The 19,947-nt window shown below is 37.6% G+C and overlaps 1 protein-coding gene across 4 annotated transcripts in view; it reads right to left on the reverse strand.

Moving 5' to 3' along the window:
* Positions 1-373: 373 nt before the first annotated feature.
* LOC147120340 (juxtaposed with another zinc finger protein 1-like) overlaps positions 374-19,947 on the reverse strand; it is a 209,540-nt gene continuing 189,966 nt past the window's right edge. For all 4 annotated transcript variants that reach the window (XM_085986129.1, XM_085986130.1, XM_085986131.1 and 1 more), the window contains one exon: positions 374-14,916. In XM_085986129.1, coding sequence (XP_085842255.1) covers positions 14,740-14,916 — 177 coding nt within the window. In that variant the 3' untranslated portion in view covers positions 374-14,739. The remainder of the gene's footprint in view (positions 14,917-19,947) is intronic.

The following is a 19,947-nucleotide window of genomic DNA, read 5'->3' on the forward strand; positions in this document are numbered from 1 at the left end:
GTACTCCCAAGCAATTTATAATAGTTTATTATTGTATGCCAGCCATCAAATCTCCAATCCAGATAATTACTGGAGTTTATCTTTGTTTACTCTGCCATTGCTAGTAAACTTTCCATGTAACCATCCCTGACCAGTACATAGGGTATTTTACAAATGCTAGACAATAGGTACAATAGGGGAGGCGGGGTCAGCTTATTTTAATGAGAAACAATCAATTAGTTTTACAAAGTTAAAACACTGGCAGAACAGATGGCTGGGAATTGGAACAAGTTTATATACAATATGCAGTGAAAGATTTATCTCCTTGGAGACAAGTTACAAAACAAGTCTAAATTGGAAAATTAAAGTTTAAGTGAAAAATTCAAAATCCAAATCACTTACAAGAATTTTATTAAACATGTAAAAACGTATTACATAGACCATGTACAATATGTTTAAACAGAAGCATCCTTTAAGGCTTTATGTTTCTAGGTCTCAGTTGACCACACATTGACATTTCATTGGCAATCATTTTTTTGGAAATAAATCTGGTGCAAGTTCTTGATACAGGTAAACACTGTAATAGGACTTGACCATAAATTTTTGCCAAAAGTTTTAAAAATTACAATAAAGGAATTGTATGACAACATAAGAGCAGCATTCAAACAAAAGTTTTTTTTTAGCAGCAATACAACGTTATTTCACTCAGTTTGGTCTATACTGAACAATTAACTGTACAAGTGAAACACTCTGTTTGGTACATTACAGCTCACTAACACTGGTATATAAATATCTGCATGCTTCCCTGATTTTTCTGAACTGTCAATGTGCAAGAATAGAAATTTAGCAGGACATTAACCTGTATCTTGCCTTGACTAGCATCAAAAACTTAATGCTTCATTTGACAGTTAAACAGAAATAACTAGCTGTATTAAAATGCCAACATTTGGATTGATTGTAGATATGTACTGTAAAATTTCAAAGTATTGTACAGCCCTGTGTACGACTAAAGAAAATTTAAACTAAAGTAGGCTTATAATCAATATTCCCATTTTCTTCCTCTAAAATGCTCATGGGAGAAATCTGAACCAAATAGAAATGTTCAGCCTAGTTTAGTGGTGGACACAGAAGGAACAAAATTAAAAACAGAAGCATAAAAATGCAGAGTTTAAGGTTTACAAGCACAATTTACATAGGCATTGCATTGTCCCATCTTCATAGTAGATTTCAGTGCAGTTAATATTCTGGTGATAAGTTTGTGGAGTGAAGAAACATGTAAATCTATGTGCTAGAATAAGCATTTCATACGCATATTGTACAGGACATTTGTGCAATACTGGAAGACTATCTTGCAGTAGTATAATGCATGGATGTTAACATTTTTAAAATCTTTAAAATGTCAGCATGCAGGAACTCTAAAATGATTCACATAACTGACGAAGAGCTAATTTAAATAAATGCAAATCAAACACAAAGCACTTATTATTTAAAATGCACCTGTAGTACCTTTAAACAATATGCAGTATGGAAATGCTTCTTGGCAGAAATTAATCTTAAATGGCATGATTATTTGGAGAAAATGTCCATGAATGTCAGTGTAGAGATTTCAACAAAACATAAAAACATTTTTTCAGTCTCTTTAAAGTCAACCATTAACTAAGCAGTAGAGAAAAAAAATGCACACAAAAGACTCACTGTAAACATACACACACTCTGGTTGCCCAATATACAATCATCTTAAAAATAACAAATTAAAAGGGCATTCTCCCGATGTCCTAACCAACATTTATTTCTCAACCAACACTGTCAAAAACAGATCATTTAATCAAACTCACTGCTGTTTGAGACATCTTGTTATGCAAAAATTGGCTTGCTGTGTTTGCCTACAAAACAAGAGTGACCATATTTCAAAGTAATTCATTGGCTGTAAAGTGTTTGAGGTGTGGAGGACATGAAAGGTGCTAAATAAATGGAAGTTCTTTCTTTAGCTCTTTTACAAAGAAGGAAATAAACCTCCTTTTCAACATAGCCTCACTATAACACTTCAAAAGAGATTTCATAGGAAAATCTGTACTGCATTATGAATTAGGTGTCAGCCTTGGTTCAGTGGTAGTACTCTCGCTTGAGTCACAAGGTTGTGGGTTCAAATCCCACTCCAGAGACTTGAGTGCATAATCTAGGCTGACACTTCAGTGTAGTACTGAGGAAGTGCAGCACCGTCAGGGGTGCCCTCTTTCGGATGAGATGTTACATCGAATTTGCCCTCTTAGGTGGGTGTAAAATACCCCATGGGACTATTCGAAAAATAGCAGGGGGAGTTATCCCTGGTGTTCTGGCTAATATTTATCCCTTAACCAATATCATTACAAAAAAAAATTATCTGGTCAATATCTCATCGCTGTTTGTGGGACCTTGCCAACATTACAACAGTGACTACTTCAGAAAGTACTTTATTGGCTGTAACGTGAATTGGGGCGTCCTGAAGTCATGAGAGGCGATATATAAATGCAAGTTCTTTCTTCTTACCATCTTAACTTTTTTATTCGTTGTTTCTATAAACCTTTAAAAAGGATACCAACTAGCTGTTGCCAAAATTATATACTTTCAAACAGTTGATGTCCATAACTTCACGCACAAATTTAATGACTATTTGTTGACTGCTACATTAGAGACAAATTTGTTGACTGCTGTATTAGAAACAAATTGATCACTTTAAACTTTACAAATACAACAGCTGCACCTGGTTAAGTGAAATCTCTACCCACATTTTGGGAGTTATTTTCTCAAGTTCCATTCCCAACACCCTAAAGAAGGGCACAAGGAGGCAATTCTTTCCCAAGCCTATGCTAGCTACTGAGGTGTGCGTTGACTTTCCCTCCATTTGTTTTTAGAAAATATCCTACATTCATTTGGCATTTGTAGACATCCAGGGAACTCAGTATGTAGGAAGCATGAAGGGGTAAGAGGGAAAGCCTCAGTACTTTACTAGCAAATTGTTGCATCAATGAGCTGCACTACCAGGATATGAATGCCAGCTAAATTCTTAAAATTCAAATACTATTTCAAAACATCTTTCACAAAACAGACTCCCTGGTTAAGGCATATTTTCAAGATTATCTAAAGAAAAATCAGTTCCGCTTGAATGGCTCTCTTCTCTGCTTTTAAGGACTTGATACCATAGATTTTCTAGGTCACACCTAGTACTTCCATATGACAACAGTGATTTTATGCTTACTTCTTGGATTAACAGCAGTTGTACTACTACTGTACTTAGTGACAGATTTTATGGTGTTAAACATCATTGTACCAATTAGCAGATCATACCATGTTGGCACATGTACATTATTTACAGATTGACACCATTCACTGAAAGCTTTTTTAAGAATTACCAAATTCAATGAAATAAAGCACTTTTGAATGCCAATTTGTGCAAACCAAACCAAGCAGAAACGATCTTTAGCAATATCTCAAAGTTTTCAAAGAAACCAAATAGACTTGTTTCATTTAAAACCCAAACTAATATTTCAAGATACAATCCACTAAGTACACCACAACTGCAAACATACACACACAAAATCAGCTGTCAAAGTTAGTCATAGGCCCATTTCTTCAATATTTGTCTATATTTATAAAAAGTAGAAATACCAGTCATTGGTGCAGAGATAACATTTTGTGAATGTTTTTATGACATGCAAACATGGGAGTTAAATTTATACATGGATATGATTGTAATTTTATTGGCCAGTGTAGAAGTTATAGAAGTGACTAACACACTGAATTTTTCACTTAATGCATTCCTAACATTTTTGTGCAATTGAACATATTACCTGAAAGGACACAATAGAATATTTAGCACAGGTGGGATTGAAGTACGTCTTGAAGGGTTACTCTTTCACTGGTTTGAATTTTAATCTATATTCTGTGTATAAATAATCTAATAGTATTCATTACTATAGATATCTTGAAGGGTACTTGCGCAAGTACTCAACTAGATACCCCTGACTGACTGCTGTTAATCTGATTGAATAAAGTTCGTCACATATGACAGAAAATATGGCATTGACAAGATCTGCAGCTGTAGCTGCAAGTTTATTAATACAGCAATATTTAAGGTGAAGTGCACTTTTTCCTTTTTAAAAAAAAGTCTGCATTAAGTTAAGCAGCTTAATTCCCTCAGACAGGTGACCTACTATGCTTAATCGTATGCTTGTTTCCACAACAGCTGGTACCTTATTTAATAGGATACATTCCTAAAATTCAGAACCCCATGCACTGCAGTTTGAAAGTAAGGATTATTTGCATTTAATGAAATTCAGCATATAATTTATAAGAAACTTGTAGAACTGTCATTATCTGAACTACTTAATAAAAAAATGCTCTTTGGTTTACTTCTAATTTTAAAAAATATTTAACAATGACTACTGACTACATTGAAGGAATTGAACATAAAATGAGCCTAGCTGCTGAAGTATTGGATTTAAGAATTCTCTCTGCTTCTGTTAATTCAGCTGCCTTGTACCACTGAGCTCTGAGAACTACTCATGATGTCATCAACACTCACCATTTAAATACATTTAAAAACTGAAAAAGGAGTAAAGGAAGTTAATTCGGTGCAACTATTTTCTAGAAAGGGATCTGGATGTTGTTGTGGCTCTTCAACAATAGGACAAGGAAAGAGGTTCTGCTGAGGTAGTATGAGCAGCTAGGGGCCAAATTAAAAAGCAGAACCACAAGGGTAATAATCTCTGGATTACTACCTAAGCCACGAGCAAATTTGGCTAGGGTAAATAAAATCAGAGAGTTAAATGCGTGGCTCAAAGACTGGTGTGGGAGAAATGGGTTTTGTTTCCTGGGACGCTGGCACCAGTACTGGGACAGGAGAGAGCTGTTCTGTTGGGACGGACTTCACTTGGCCAGTGCTGGGACTAGAATCCTGGCGAATCGAATAACTAGGGCTGTAGAGAGGGCTTTAAACTAATTAGTGGGGGGGAGGTTTCAAGAGAGTAAAAAATAAAAATGTCAGCGGAGAAGGCAATAGAGCAAGGTAGCAGTGGGGGAATTAAAAACCAGAGCGTGTCAGGAAGGGACAGAATATATAAAGATAAAGGTAAAGTAGTAAACGGGGTAAAAGCAGGAATAAGTTGTCACAAAACATATTTAAAAGTTCTTTATCTGAATGCACGCAGCATTCATAACAAAATAGACGAGTTGACGGTACAAATAACTACACATGGGTATGATCTGGTGGCCATTACGGAGACATGGCTGCAGGGTGACCATGACTGCGAACTAAACATCCAGGGGTATTTGACTATTAGGAAGGACAGACAGGAAGGAAAGGGAGGTGGGGTGGCTGTGTTAATAAAGGATGGAATCACTGCAATAGTGAGAAATGATATTGGGTCAAAGGATCAGGATAGTGAAACGGTTTGGGTGGAGATAAGGAATAATAAGGGGAAAAAGTCACTAGTGGGCGTAGTCTATAGGCCTCCTAACAGTTGCAACTCTGTTGGTCGGAGTATAAATCAGGAAATAGTTGGGGCTTGTAATAAGGGAACAGCTATAATCATGGGAGATTTTAACTTTCATATTGACTGGACAAATCAAATTGGGCAGGACAGCCTTGAGGAAGAGTTCATAGAGTGCATTAGGGACGGGTTCCTTGAGCAGTATGTTACTGAACCAACCAGGGGGCAGGCAATCTTAGGTCTGGTCCTGTGTAATGAGACAGGATTAATAAAAAATGTCCTAGTAAAAGATCCCCTTGGAATGAGTGACCATAACATGGTTGAATTCCAAATTCAGTTGGAGGGTGAGAGAGTTGGATCTCAAACCAGCGTACTAAGCTTAAATAAAGGAGACTATGAAGGTATGAGAGCAGAGTTGACTAAAGTGGACTGGGAAAATAGATTAAGGTGTAAGATGGTGCATGAGCAGTGGTGTACATTCAAGGAGATATTTCACAACTTTCAAGAAAAATATATTCCACTGAGGAAAAAGCGGCGTAAAAGAAGACAGCCATCCGTGGCTAAGTAAAGTAATAAAGGATAGTATCCGACTGAAAACAAGGGCATATAAAGTAGCCAAATCTAGTGGGAGGATAGAAGATTGGGAAGCATTTAAAAGCCAGCAAAGAATAACTAAAAGATTAATTAAGAAAGGGAAGATAGATTATGAAAGTAAACTAGCAAAAAATATAAAAACAGATAGCAAGAGTTTCTACAGTTATATAAAAAGAAAAAGGGTGGCTAAAGTGAATGTTGGTCCCTTAGAGGACGAGACCGGGAAATTAGTGGTGGGGAACACGGAGATGGCAAAAATGCTGAACAAATATTTTGTATCAGTCTTTACAGTAGAGGACACTAAAAATATCCCAACACTGGACAAACAGGGGGCTATAGGGGGGGAGGAGCTAAACACGATTAAAATCACTAAGGAGATGGTACTCGGTAAGATAATGGGACTTAAGGCGGATAAATCCCCTGGACCTGATGGCTTACATCCTAGGGTCTAGAGAGAAGTAGCGGTAGGGATTGCAGATGCATTGGTGGTAATTTTCCAAAACTCCCTGGATTCAGGAAAGGTCCCAACAGATTGGAAAACTGCTAATGTAACGCCCTTATTTAAAAAGGGAGGTAGACAAAAGGCTGGAAACTATAGACCAGTTAGCCTAACATCTGTAGTTGGTAAAATGTTGGAGTCCATTATTAAGGAAGCAGTAACAGGACATTTGGATAAGCATAATTTAATCGGACAGAGTCAGCATGGTTTTATGAAGGGGAAGTCATGTTTGACAAATTTGCTCGAATTCTTTGAGGACGTAACAAACAGGGTGGATAAAGGGGAACCAGTGGATGTGGTATATTTGGACGTCCAAAGGGCATTTGACAAGGTGCCACACAAAAGATTACTGTACAAGATAAAAAATCACGGGATTGGGGGTAATATACTGTCATGGGTGGAAGATTGGCTATCTAACAGAAAACAGAGAGTTGGGATAAATGGTTCATTCTCGGGTTGGCAATCAGTAACTAGTGGTGTTCTGCAGGGATCAGTGCTGGGACCCCAACTCTTTACAATCTATATTAACGATTTGGAGGAGGGGACCAAGTGCAACATATCCAAGTTTGCCGACGATACAAAGATGGGAGGGAAAGCAGTGAGTGAGGAGGACATAAAAAACCTGCAAAAGGACATAGACGGGCTAAGTGAGTGGGCAGAAATTTGGCAGATGGAATATAATGTTGGAAAGTGTGAGGTTATGCACTTTGGCAGAAAAAATCAAAGAGCAAGTTATTATCTAAATGGAGAGAAACTGCATAGTGCTACAGTACAAAGGGATCTGGGGGTCCTGGTGCATGAAACACAGAAGGTTGGTATGCAGGTACAGCAGGTGATCAGGAAGGCCAATGGAATCTTGGCTTTTATTGCAAGGGGGATGGAGTATAAAAGCAGGGAAGTCTTGCTTCAGTTATACAGGATACTGGTGAGACCACACCTGGAATATTGCGTGCAGTTTTGGTTTCCATATTTAAGAAAAGATATACTTGCTCTCGAGGCAGTTCAGAGACAGTTCACTCGGTTGATTCCGGAGATGAGGGGGTTGACTTATGAGGAAAGGTTGAGTAGGTTGGGCCTCTACTCATTGGAATTCAGAAGAGTGAGAGGCAATCTTATCGAAACATATAAGATTGTGAGGGGGCTTGATCGGGTGGATGCAGGGAGGATGTTTCCACTGATGGGTGAGACTAGAACTAGGGGGCATCATCTTAGAATAAGGGGCTGCCGTTTCAAAACTGAGATGAGGAGAAACTTCTTCACTCAGAGGGTAGTAAATCTATGGAATTTGCTACCTCAGAGAGCTGTGGAAGCTGCAACATTAAATAAATTTAAAACGGAGATAGACAGTTTCCTAGCTGATAAGGGAATTAGGGGTTACGGGGAGCGGGCAGGGAAGTGGACGTGAGTCTAGGTTCGGATCAACCATGATCCTATTGAATGGCGGAGCAGGCCCGAGGGGCCATATGGCCTTCTCCTGCTCCTACTTCTTATGTTCTTATGTCCTCACAATCACCTACACACTGAGATTTGCCAGTCTCATCTGTGCTTTGGCAATGGTGGCAAGGAACCTTTAATCAACCTATACTGAAGCAGGAATTCTTCACTGTCTCATGCTCTGGGGAGATTAAGGGCGGCAGGATATACCTTAAACAGAGAGTCTCAAGAAAACAAACATACACACATAAAATCAGCTGTCAAAGTTAAAGTCATAGGCAACCTTTAAACTTAAACTTGCAGTATCCAGATTGGAACAAAGAACTCTTAAGCTATTATACCATCTCCAGTTAATAGAACTGTATGTTTACATACAACTTTTGAGTTTAAAAGATTCAGAAAGCATGAGCAAAAAGATTACAATCTTCAAAAATATGAATGAAAAAATAGCATTCTGATCAATGTTTTTGCTCCTCACTGTAAAGAATGGATAATATTTACACTTTTGGCACTCAGTGTCTGCATCAATCATCAGGTCAAGTGCAACATGGGTCAGATGCAGAGTGAAGACCCCTCTATTCTGCCCAACTTCAGTACAGCACCACTTCCCATGCCAACCGTCTAACAGCCTCTGAGTGAGATCATTCATAGTTTGGCACAAATTGGCACTAAACTGGCAGTTTTGTGCTGTGGACCCACAACAACTAGGAAATGGATTTAAACTTGTAATCAAATTTCATTTAGGATCTTTACAGCTTGTACAAAGGAAAGTTTAATTAGATCACCAGACTAGATTTAACCCAAATTGCAGACATGTATTCTACATTGGCAAATCACCCACACAATAAAGAAATATTCAAAACTATACAAAATTAAAATTAAATATGTATATTAACAAGTAATCAAAATGATTCTAGTACAGACAGTAACTAAAAAGATAAATTTTACAGTTTTAAAGCTACAAAGTAGTTTTCTGGTGCTTGCAGATCAGGATGCCTTTGTATTGGGGGTATTTAATAGCATTTTTGGAATGACCCATTTAGCATTGTGCAGAAAATGAAAGTTGCCGCTATAATCATTTTCAAATGATTCCAGTGTCCAAGTCACTAAAAACATGATTAAAATTTGAAGTCTAATTTCTTAACATTAAAATTAAGTATCCATGACTACAGAAATGTATGTAATTGTTTCCAACTTAGTATCAAAGGGAAGCAGGGGTCAGGAGAGAAATAAAGTTCCTTTTCGATTTTAACTCAATATTTGACCTTAGGAGAGCAACTCCTTTGCTATTGGTCTGCACACCAGTGGTTAAAATGGGGCAGAATAGTCCAGTATGGTATTCTAGCCCTTTAAATATTGAATCGCGGTCCACAGGTTAGCACAAAATTTATAAATTCGCCTCCCCATCTGGCTATTCACTTTCTTGGGATATTTGGTGTAGGACTAGAGTATGTCATCTAGGCATGCTCGAGTCTTTTAGCACATCTTAGTGAGGCCTGCAGTCCAGCATGCGTGTAATCTATTCCTGCCTCAGCAGGATGTCATGGCCAACTGCGTCATAACAGGTGCTGCAGCAGTAAACATACTTTAGACACTACAGATTTGGGTGGGATTAACTGTATTGTTCCAGCCTTGTGTCTTTGATTTTCAATTAACACTGTGAAATGAAGTTCAACACCTTGCTGAGAAACAGAAAGAAGAATCTACGCACAATATCATGGGGGTGAATTTCCGTAAAGGTTGTCCTGATTGTCTTCAGTGTTTATGCTGTTTTTCCAGGGTTTCCACAGCTCTTCCGACAAAGTTACAGCGGCGATCGGAAGAACCCCCACGGAAATTCAACCCCCCAACTCATTGGCTCTAAAGTTTGTTCCGTCCTGCTATTGTTATACTTAATTATACTTAAGTTGGCATAATATAGAAAATGCAGGAAGATAGCTGTACATTTATGTAGTTGATCACATTAAGTAAAAAAAAAACTAAAATAATTGAGTGCTATGCATTTAACATTAACATTCATTAACGTTTACAAATGGATGTGTCCAGTGAAGGAAGATCATTCCAGTAATTAGTAGCTAACAACCTAGCAAAAAGTAGGAGATTTAGTTACCAGCTAAACATTGTTTAGCACATTTGTAGTTTGGGTTATGTTGGCTGCTGTTGTACTAGATATATACTACAGCTATGCATTGGAAACCACTTTAAATCATTGCATATTTATGGCTGCAGTTATGATTTAATTTTTGCAAAGATTTTTCTCAAATAGAAGTGCATCTTAAATCAACCTTCAGAATAACCCAGTAGCATTTTAAAAAATTAATTCTTGGGATGTGGGAGTCGCTGGTAAAGCCAGCATTTATTGCCCATTCCTAGTTGTCCTGAGAAGATGGTGGTAGGCCGCCTTCTTGAACCACTGAAGTCCCTGTAGTGAAGTTGCTCCCACACAGTCATTAGGTAGGAGTTCTAGTTATTCTTTGTAGTGGTACAACTGAGCAGCTTGCTAGTCCATATCAAGGTTCAGTTAAAAGTTAACTACATTGGTGTGGGACTGGGGTCACATATAGGCCAGATAGGTAATGATGGTAGTTTCCTTCCCTAAAAGGACATTAGTGAACCAGTTGGGTTTTTATGACAATCCGACACCTTCATCACTTTTGCGGATACCAGTATTTTATTTCCAGATTTATTTTTAAACCAAATTCAAATTCTCAAACTGCCATGGTGGTATCTGAAGTCCCGTTCTATTATTAGTTCAGGCTTCTCGATTACTAGTCTACTAACATAACCACTACCTTACCGTACCTCTAACTTGAGATTAGTTTGCTTGCTTAAGAACTCTGCAAATATTCAGTGGTTCTTTATATTTTGCTATTTCTACATGAGCGGAATTGGGGATCATCAGACTGAATAAAAATATTTTGAAAAATGCAAAGAGCATTCAAATACTTAAGGATCATGAACCTGCACTAAAAGTCTCGGACACCTTTAAATAATAAAATTCACTAGATTTTGCATCAAACAATTATTTTAGTGCTTTTGTTTTACTTAATATGCTGAACTGCATAAATGTACGGTCTGATGAAAGGTCATCGACCTGAAACGTTAACTCTGTTTCTCTCTCTCTCTCGAAAGATACTGCCTGACCTGCTGACTGTTTCCAGCATTTTCTGTTTTTATTACATAAACGCAAGGCTGTCTTCCTCCATTTGCTATATTATGGTGACTATTAATTACTGAGAATCTGTTATGTGGCTGGAAAATGATTATCTTTCTAAAAACCATGAACTAGGAACATTTGCCCTAGGCTCCACGAAGGAAACTCTTTACCTATTTTTCAGCGAATTTATATTGCCATCAATCTAGATACTGCCATTGATAACTGGAGATGTATCATGTAACCTTAGATAATTCACTCTTTAAACCTTGGGATAAATACATTTTCATTCCATTAAATAAACAGCTCATTACTTAAGATCCAACCCTTCCCACCCTCCAAAAAAGGTCAATTTATTCTTAATCAATAGAAATTGGCACAAGAGTTCAAACACGAATTGTGCTTTAAACAGATTTTTTTTAGGGATATTCAATTTTAAAGTTAACAGAATTGAAATAAAAGCAATGGTTTTTATGTATTGTTCCGTATTTCAGCCCGTTAATTGAGAAGGTTGTGTGTGAGTGTGTGTGTGGGATGGGGGGGGCGGGGGGGTGAGGATCCAAGGTGCACTTCACAACCTGAGTACACCACACAGCTTCCAAAGTTTTGTGACTCTTCCAACTACAGGGGAAAACTATTTTGGGAAAAACATACAATAAATTTGACCTAATAATGTAAGATTTTAAACTCTGATAGTTAATGATGGCCTTCTCAAAATCATGAATCTGAATCATTAATTGTATTGCTCAAGTTATGTTGGTCCTCGGATTGCTTTCTACTTGAGCAGGTCAATAAAATAGATGATTGCCTGGGATTAAATCCAGACCAGTAATCAATCCATTTGGACTGAAAACAATACCCAAGATATTTGGATAAGTTAAATGTGATTTTAAGTTTATGAATGTCAGAAATCCCATTCTATGCAAATTTTCAAATCTTTGCTACTTATAATGTAACTTGGGAATTTACTTCAGTCCCGATTTGGTTAATGTTTAGCAGTGATTTTACCAACTATAAATTTGGGAGTCCTGCAGTTTTTAGCCATCTGTTGCTCAATGCATAATATGCATATTTTACAATTCAGACCACTTCTACTCATCTTACCCCTTAGAGGATCTCAATTGTATTCTGGGATCAGAATTAAAGCTGAGATTTTTCAAAGGACTGAATTATATTTAAAAAAATACAGTATAGAATGTAAATGCCAAAGATATGTACATTTTTAAAGTTGACTGAATTAATAAGGTTTTTGCTCAACTATAGTGTTTCACCTGACTGCATCTCCCCCCAATTTCTGTCCAGCCTTTATTAAAGAACTGTATTTTTCCAAGGTGAAAAAAACAATTCATCTTAGCAGGGATTAGAATCACAGATCTAAAGCAAGTTCTTTGTAATAAAAACTTCTCAACCCAGTGATTGACTAGGAATTAGAATATTCTAAGTCAGTATTTCTGCTATTATATAATATAGTGATTTCACTATTTATGTATATATATATATATTTATGATATATATACACATGTTTAAAACATATCTTTCACATTTTGATTAAAAATGACAAATTGTTGCATATATGCACTGAAGAGAGAGTCTATCAGTACTTGCCACTTTTACTGGTTTTAGTCCATATAGAAAAGATGGGGAACTGGAATGCTGAAGTTAGGTTTTCTGGTTCAGGTAACAGTAGTTGTAGAAAGCTGAACTCCCATTCAGAAGACAGTTTCAAATCCAGCCTTGACTGTCTTTTGACCTCTGCTACCCTCTATGGGTGAGTTTTGCCAAATGTCAGCAGAGCTGTTTTAGGGCACTTTGCAGGAGCGATGAATTCCATTCCCAGCATAGGTGGAAGGAAGAAAGCCAGAAGACAAATATAGTCCCTACTAACTAACACAGAGTCACGCTGACTGCATCCTTAAAAGTGCTCGATCCAAACTGTTCAGCTCTTCTCAGTTGGAAAAATGTGAAAGGGGGGTGGGGAGGGAAAACAGCAAATCGGGCCTAGACATTCAGGTCAGTTTTCTCATTCTATAGGCAGTATTTAGTACATACAAAATACTTACCAGTCAGCAATAGCACACAGTGTTTTAGAATTTGAAGGTGCAGTTTTGATTCTTCTGAGATGCCCCTGCAAAATCTCACCAGTGGCCAACTTTTAGGCATTGATGTGAAATATCATAACTTGTAAGTGATATTATAGTAAATAAAGCTATAGTGTGGCTGTGACAATCTGAACAGTTATTGGTCAGTCTTTTATTTTAAAGAGAGAGAAAGGAAGAGGAGCAGGAGTTGTATATAGTTTCCTGCCCGGATCATAATTAATTCTGTAAAATAAGTTGGGGCACATCTCTATTTTCTAAATAGAATTTTTAAATTTTTAAACCTCCCAAAGTGCAGTACTGTAATACTGCATTATAAAAGCAGAACTAGGTCAGTATTATGTCTTAGGCAGGCATCCAAAAAACTAACCAAATTGCCATGGCTTAACTTGCTGAGACAGAATTTTTTTTGATGCAACTGTACATTATTTAGTTGTAAACAGACTAACCTTATGTAGAAGCATATGGTGCACATGCTTCTTTAATTAAACACACATACTGATTTAGCAGACTAATGACCACATATGTCTCAAGAAATTAAGTATCTTCTAAGCTGGGAACAATGGTTATTGCATTCAGTTTTACACCTCTTTATGAACTACATAACTAGTGCAGTTTCCTGCTCTACTTTCATGACAAAACCACTAACAATGATGTCTGTGTCAGAATACCAGATCAAGTAAATCTAATTTCCAATCTTAGATTCTGACATTAAATGAATCTATCTAACCATGCTTCAAATTTAGATTGTTCATTAAGAGACTTTTAGAACATTTTTTTCTTCAAACTGAGGGTAGATGAGTTTGGACTAGGAGCGACTTTGTAACAACTGTCAATGCCATTCGTGGACTGATTTATAGAAAGTACTTATTGCAAGGTGAGAGAATTGCTTTCCCCTCCCCACCTCCCAAAAAAACTTTTGACAATCCAACATAACATGGCACTCAATCTAGTGGTAGAAGACAAAAGGGTCAGTTCGGGTGATTTCCCCCCACCAAAATAGGCTGCTACTCTACAAATTACAGTGACAAATACAGCTTGTCTTTATTGGGACCTGTAAGTTTGTAACATCTGGGTTAAAAGTATAGCAGCACACTGTGGTATACAACTGATGACATTTTTCAAAAACTTATTTGAGATACAATAAAAAAATAAAACTATTGTACAGTCAATTTTAAGTTGTGACCTAAAATTGCAAATTGTAGAGTAATAAAGAAAAAGTGCTTTTCGAAGCACTGAAATCATTTAAAGTACTTTTCCTGGAATTCAAAATTAATATTTAAAATACTGTATCTAATTTGTTAGCAGCATTTGATGCCATTATGGGAACACAATTTTCCAACTAAAAATGTTTTTCATATAGAAACAATTCATTTAAAAATAAACAATAAGGAACATTTTCCCCCCAAGACCTGTAACAGTGAATCTTGAGAAAAAATTAATTCTCTTCACTCACTCCTGTTAGCAGAACACAGTCTGCAATTAGCAGATCAGTCATGTGCAGGGGATAATGCCTCACAACTGCATCTTTCTAAGCATATCAACTGACACTGGCGGATGAAAGGTGATGGTGTGGTGACGAAGCCCATGAGCGGTCTTGTAGCTTTTTCCACAGCGGCACTTGAAAGGCTTCCGGACACGAGTTTGAGTACGGTGGCCATTCTTGGCATGGTACTTGATTCCATTAACATTCTACCAGAAATACAGAATGGTTAGAATTATCTTGAAAAATGTATTGCAATATGTACATATTAACAAAATTTGCATAATTACCTATTTTTGAACAGAATTTGGTTGACATTTCTATTTTTGTGTGTTTTTAGTATAAACTGTTGTTACACTAAATTAGAGATTAGCTTATAATACCAGCAAGAGGTTAAAAAGATACATTTACCTCTTATGCACAATACAAATGTCAGCTGCTTTGGGTCTCGCTAGCATAGTTTGTGTTAAATTATATGGTCACCTTCATTTTAGACATCAGCATTTCAAACATCTGTCCAAGTAAAATTTAAATATATTGGCAAATATGGGAGTCGAGAAATTTTGATTAATTGTAGCAACCTTTATGATTCTAGCACAATAAAATGCTGATGAAGTCCTGAACCTTGTGATTAACCAACTCAACTACAAGTACTACTAATTCACAAAGCATGATAAATAAAGTTCACAAAAGCAAGCTGACTGAAAAGTATTTAGCTGATATAAAAGCTAATTAATACATTTTTAATATTGTTTCCATAACCTGTCTGAAACAGTCTACCTCACTATGCACCTGTACCAGCAAGGTTTCAAAACTAGCATTTGTAATTTTTCGCTTCCCATTCCCAAAAATATCAATTTCTAAAACCTTATATCCTCTATCACTCCTCCCATCACACATTGCAGTAATCATTACCAGTCTCACAACCAACTACAAATCTAAAATTGCAGGATAAATGTCAGATGCACATTATAGAAAAGGCAAATACACCAAAATGTGATCCTTTCACAATGGTTTTCAGGTTAAATGGCTTTGTCTTTTGATTTTCATTCGTATTTTTTTCATGGGTAGATTTCCTTCTCACTCGCCCTTTTCCTCCCAGATATGTTTTGTGTTTAATATATTTAACAAGCAGTAACCCTGTCAACTCCGCAACACAGGGTTCTAATAGATCTAACTGCAGTTGTGGGTGGGCTAAGCTCTGCCTCCAACTGCCATAAAATACTTGGAATTTTAAGCACCTCTTAACAATTATATTGTCCAGGAACCAGACGAAAGGATTAAGTTTCTCTGCTGTCAAAAAGGTATTCCAATTAACAAATTAATGAAAAATTGTAGTGGTTTTGATTTCCTTCCCGACAAAAGTATATATTTATATAAATGGACAGGAAACCAGAGAAATTTCCAGTCAGTTAGTGACCATCAAATTGACTAGAATTTTCTAGTCAGAAAAAAATACATGACATCAAATGGTGGTGATTATAAACAAGGTCCTGAATGTACAATAATGGGCACAGTTTGAACATCAGACATTGGCCCGGATATTCCGATTCCTACGAGTGGGTACGCGTGTGTACCCACCGGTAGGGACATCGGAAATGCCAGTTTCAGGCATGCGCTGGAGATCGGCATTTCCGATCTGTCAAGAATGCTCTTGACAGATCGGACGCCTGCCCTAGAGAAGGGCCTCTGCGGGTGGATAGTTCCGCTTTCTGGAGCCCCTCCGCCCGGAAAAAACCTTTAGAATTCTTACGCCTGGTAAAAGCAGGTGTAAGGCCTGCTTTTACCAGGATAAGAGTTGAAAAAGAGTTTAAAATTTTTTTTTTAAATTTCAATCATTTAAAAATACTTTTAAAAAAGGTAAGTTTATTTTAGCCCTGTAAAAATTTTATTTTTGTTTAAAATATATAATTTATTGCAATTTCAACTAATTTTAAAAATGTGATTTAAAAAAAAAATTATTTAATGTTTTGAAGTGTTTTTGGGGTGATCTCCAATCATATATTTGACAGTTCTATCTGTCAAGTGTATGAAGGGAGATTCCCATGGCCCACGTGATCCCAGGGATGCTTGCGAACCGCATGCGCCCCTGGGATACATAGGCCCTGCGCACTTGGGAGTTCGAGAGGCCCAGCATCGGAACTATACGCACCTCGGGAGCCCTCAGGTAAGTGATTAGATTTTTTGCAGGTCGGAGGCTTCCGCACGCAGGAAGCCTCCGATCGGAAAATACTGCCCAATAGTTTTTTTTGTTGAGTTAACAGATTGCAAAAGGTTAATTGTTCCTTTGCCACGACTGGACTACAATATGTATAGTAAATAAGTGCAGTTAGAGTTTGCTAAAGGTTCTGTTACCCATTAGGTTTCAGTTACCTTTGGGTTTTAAGTAGGAGTAAAGTAATGCTAAGCAGTGTTCACTTGAGTTGATATAATTCACTGCAGATATTGTTCATCTCTATAGAATCGAGCTCACAACCAACTACTCTGATGCTGCAGTCCTTGCACTACATAACTCAGGGCAGCTGCATATTCCTACACGATATTAAAATATCACTGTTCCAAATAGTTATATCATGGCAGCTATTTATCCACACTTCAAGTTAAATATACATAAAATATGTATAAACACACCCTTTTCTGCAACTTTTAGTAAGGGAATCAATGGCCTGGAATTTGCAGTCAGCAGCGAAGCAAAGGCATTCTCCGCTGGCCCTGAAGTAAGCTTCACACAAGGATATTGCGATCCCGGTGTTGAGAACTTCGGGTTTTCCGACCTTCAATTTAAATCAACGGAAGTTAGTGGGAGTCCCCTTGTGCGAGGTGCTGTGATGAAGGTATCTAAACAGCCAATCAAAATGCAGAATTCTCAGACAGCGAGCAAGGAAGTGGGTAGGCTCTTAAAATTCTAACTTTTTAACAATGCAAAACAAAGACTGGGGCTCCCAAATGGGGAAAAGGCAAATCTGAAATAAAGATGGACAAACTTTTTTTTTTAATGTAAACATTTTTGAAAAGTTTCTTAAAAATTTACATTTTTATTAAAATGGACAATTTTAACACTGCACAAAATTAAAATTAGTTTTCCAGGCCCTTAACATTGGTTTGGCAGTAATAACATTGTCAAAACCCCAGTTACACCTAATCACTTTGGGCCTAACTTTTAGTGGGGAATTTAACAGCTTATTTACTGCGGAAGATCCAAAGTTTTCATCAGTTTCTCTAATTTGGGCGATTACACAGATTGCTGGCTCTGTGGGTGTACAGTGCAGCTTGTTTCAGAGCTGTCAATGACAGACCGCAACTGCCTGCGCATGTGCCAAATCCCAAAGTTGGGGTCAGTTTCAAAGGCGGAATGACGACGAACACTGTCAGTTCGCCATCATCCTGACCTCAAATTTTTTTATTTTTTTTTAATTTACTTATGGGATGTGGGTGTCGCTGGCAAGGTCAGCATTTATTGCCCATCCCTAGTTGCCCTTGAGAAGGTGGTGGTGAGCCACCTTCTTGAACCGCTGCAGTCCGTGTGGTGAAGGTACTCCCACAGTGCTGTTATGGAGGGAGTTCCAGGATTTTGACCCAGCGACGATGAAGGAACGACTATATATTTCCAAGTCAGGATGGTGTGTGACTTGGAGGGGAGCTTGGAGGTGATGGTGTTCCCATGCGGTTGCTGCCCTTGTCCTTCTAGGTGGTAGAGGTCGCGGGTTTGGGAGGTGCTGTCGAAGAAACTTTGGCGAGTTACTGCAATGCATCTTGTAGATAGTACACACTGCATCCACGTGGTGGAGGGAGTGAATGTTTAGGGTGGTGGATGGGGTGCCAACCAAGCGGGCTGCTTTGTCCTGGATGGAGTCAAGCAGCACTCATCCACGCAAGTGCAGAGCATTCCATCACACTCCTGACTTGTGCCTTGTAGATGGTGGAAAGGCTTTGGGGCGTCAGGAGGTGAGACACTCGTCGCAGAATACCCAGCCTCTGACCTGCATTTGTAGCCACAGTATTTGTGACTGGTCCAGTTAAATTTCTGGTCAATGGTGACCCCCCCAAAGATGTTGATGGTGGGGTATTCAGCGATGGTAATGCCGTTGAATGTCAAGGGGTGGTGGTTAGACTTTCTCATGTTGGTGATAGTTATTGTCTGACACTTGTGTGGTGCGAATGTTACCTGACACTTATCAGCCCAAGCCTGAATGTTGTCCAGCATGCGGGCACGGACTGCTTCAATTCCGGGCCAATGTCTTTAGCAAAGCAAGGGAGAGAAAATTGGGGGGGAAATGAAAAGATGAAAGCATAATGCGTATTAATTTTGTTGACAGAATATGTATGCGAGTAAGATTTGCAATCTTTTGTAAGAGATGTGTCTGACCTTATTAAAATAACTTGGCTGTTATCAAAGTATAATCATTTGATTAAAAGAGAACGTTGATGCATTTCAATCTTCCTGAAGTAAAAGCTTAATGGGGAAATTAGTTTTCCATAATAAGTACAAGTTACTGTTACAATGGGTCATACTTTAGAAATCAATTCAAACAAATCCAGATCAGCAGCAAATCTTGTACATGAATGGCATTCCTGTATTAAAAGTTATAGTAATATAGGTACTTGGATCTTGTCACAATGCCAGAGATATTTTCAACTTGTTGGTTGTAAAACCAAAATTCAGACTAATATTAGCAGCAATAATCAAAAGGAAGTGTGCAACTATTATATTTAGTAATAGCTACCACCACTTGAAGGTCAGCCACCAGCCACCATTAACCAAAGAGGAAAAACAACTGTGAAGCTGTGATCCAAGGAGCAGGTTAATAACATGGAAATTATCTTTTGGTAAGATTTTAGTCTTACATGGGATCTCCCTCAAATGTTTATACTGATAAAGTGGTAAAAAATGAAGAGAGAGTCACACTTGTCTACGTTTCTAATTCGACATTTAGTTCAGACATAAATCAGAATTGAAATTGGAAAAGTAAGCTTTTTGAAATACTGCAGTTTAGAAGTAATCAATTTCCAACATATTTACATGTTTAACAATTCAGTATGTTTTACTCCAGTTTACCAAAGTCAGACTCAAATTTAATGCAAAATTCTGCTAAATTAGTTAAGCCTAGCTCCATACCACCACTTCCTTCTCAGTCACATAATAGCAGCTCATCAAAAAGAGCAAGTTTGCCTTGCATTATCCCCTACAGAGGATCTGGTTTAGGCTTCCGTCTAAACCATTACCCTTTATTTGTTGTTCC

This window comes from Somniosus microcephalus, chromosome 4 (genome assembly GCF_052327205.1).
Source record: "Somniosus microcephalus isolate GS21.2 chromosome 4, FLI_Smic_1.0, whole genome shotgun sequence".
Classification (NCBI taxonomy): Eukaryota; Metazoa; Chordata; class Chondrichthyes; order Squaliformes; family Somniosidae; genus Somniosus; species Somniosus microcephalus.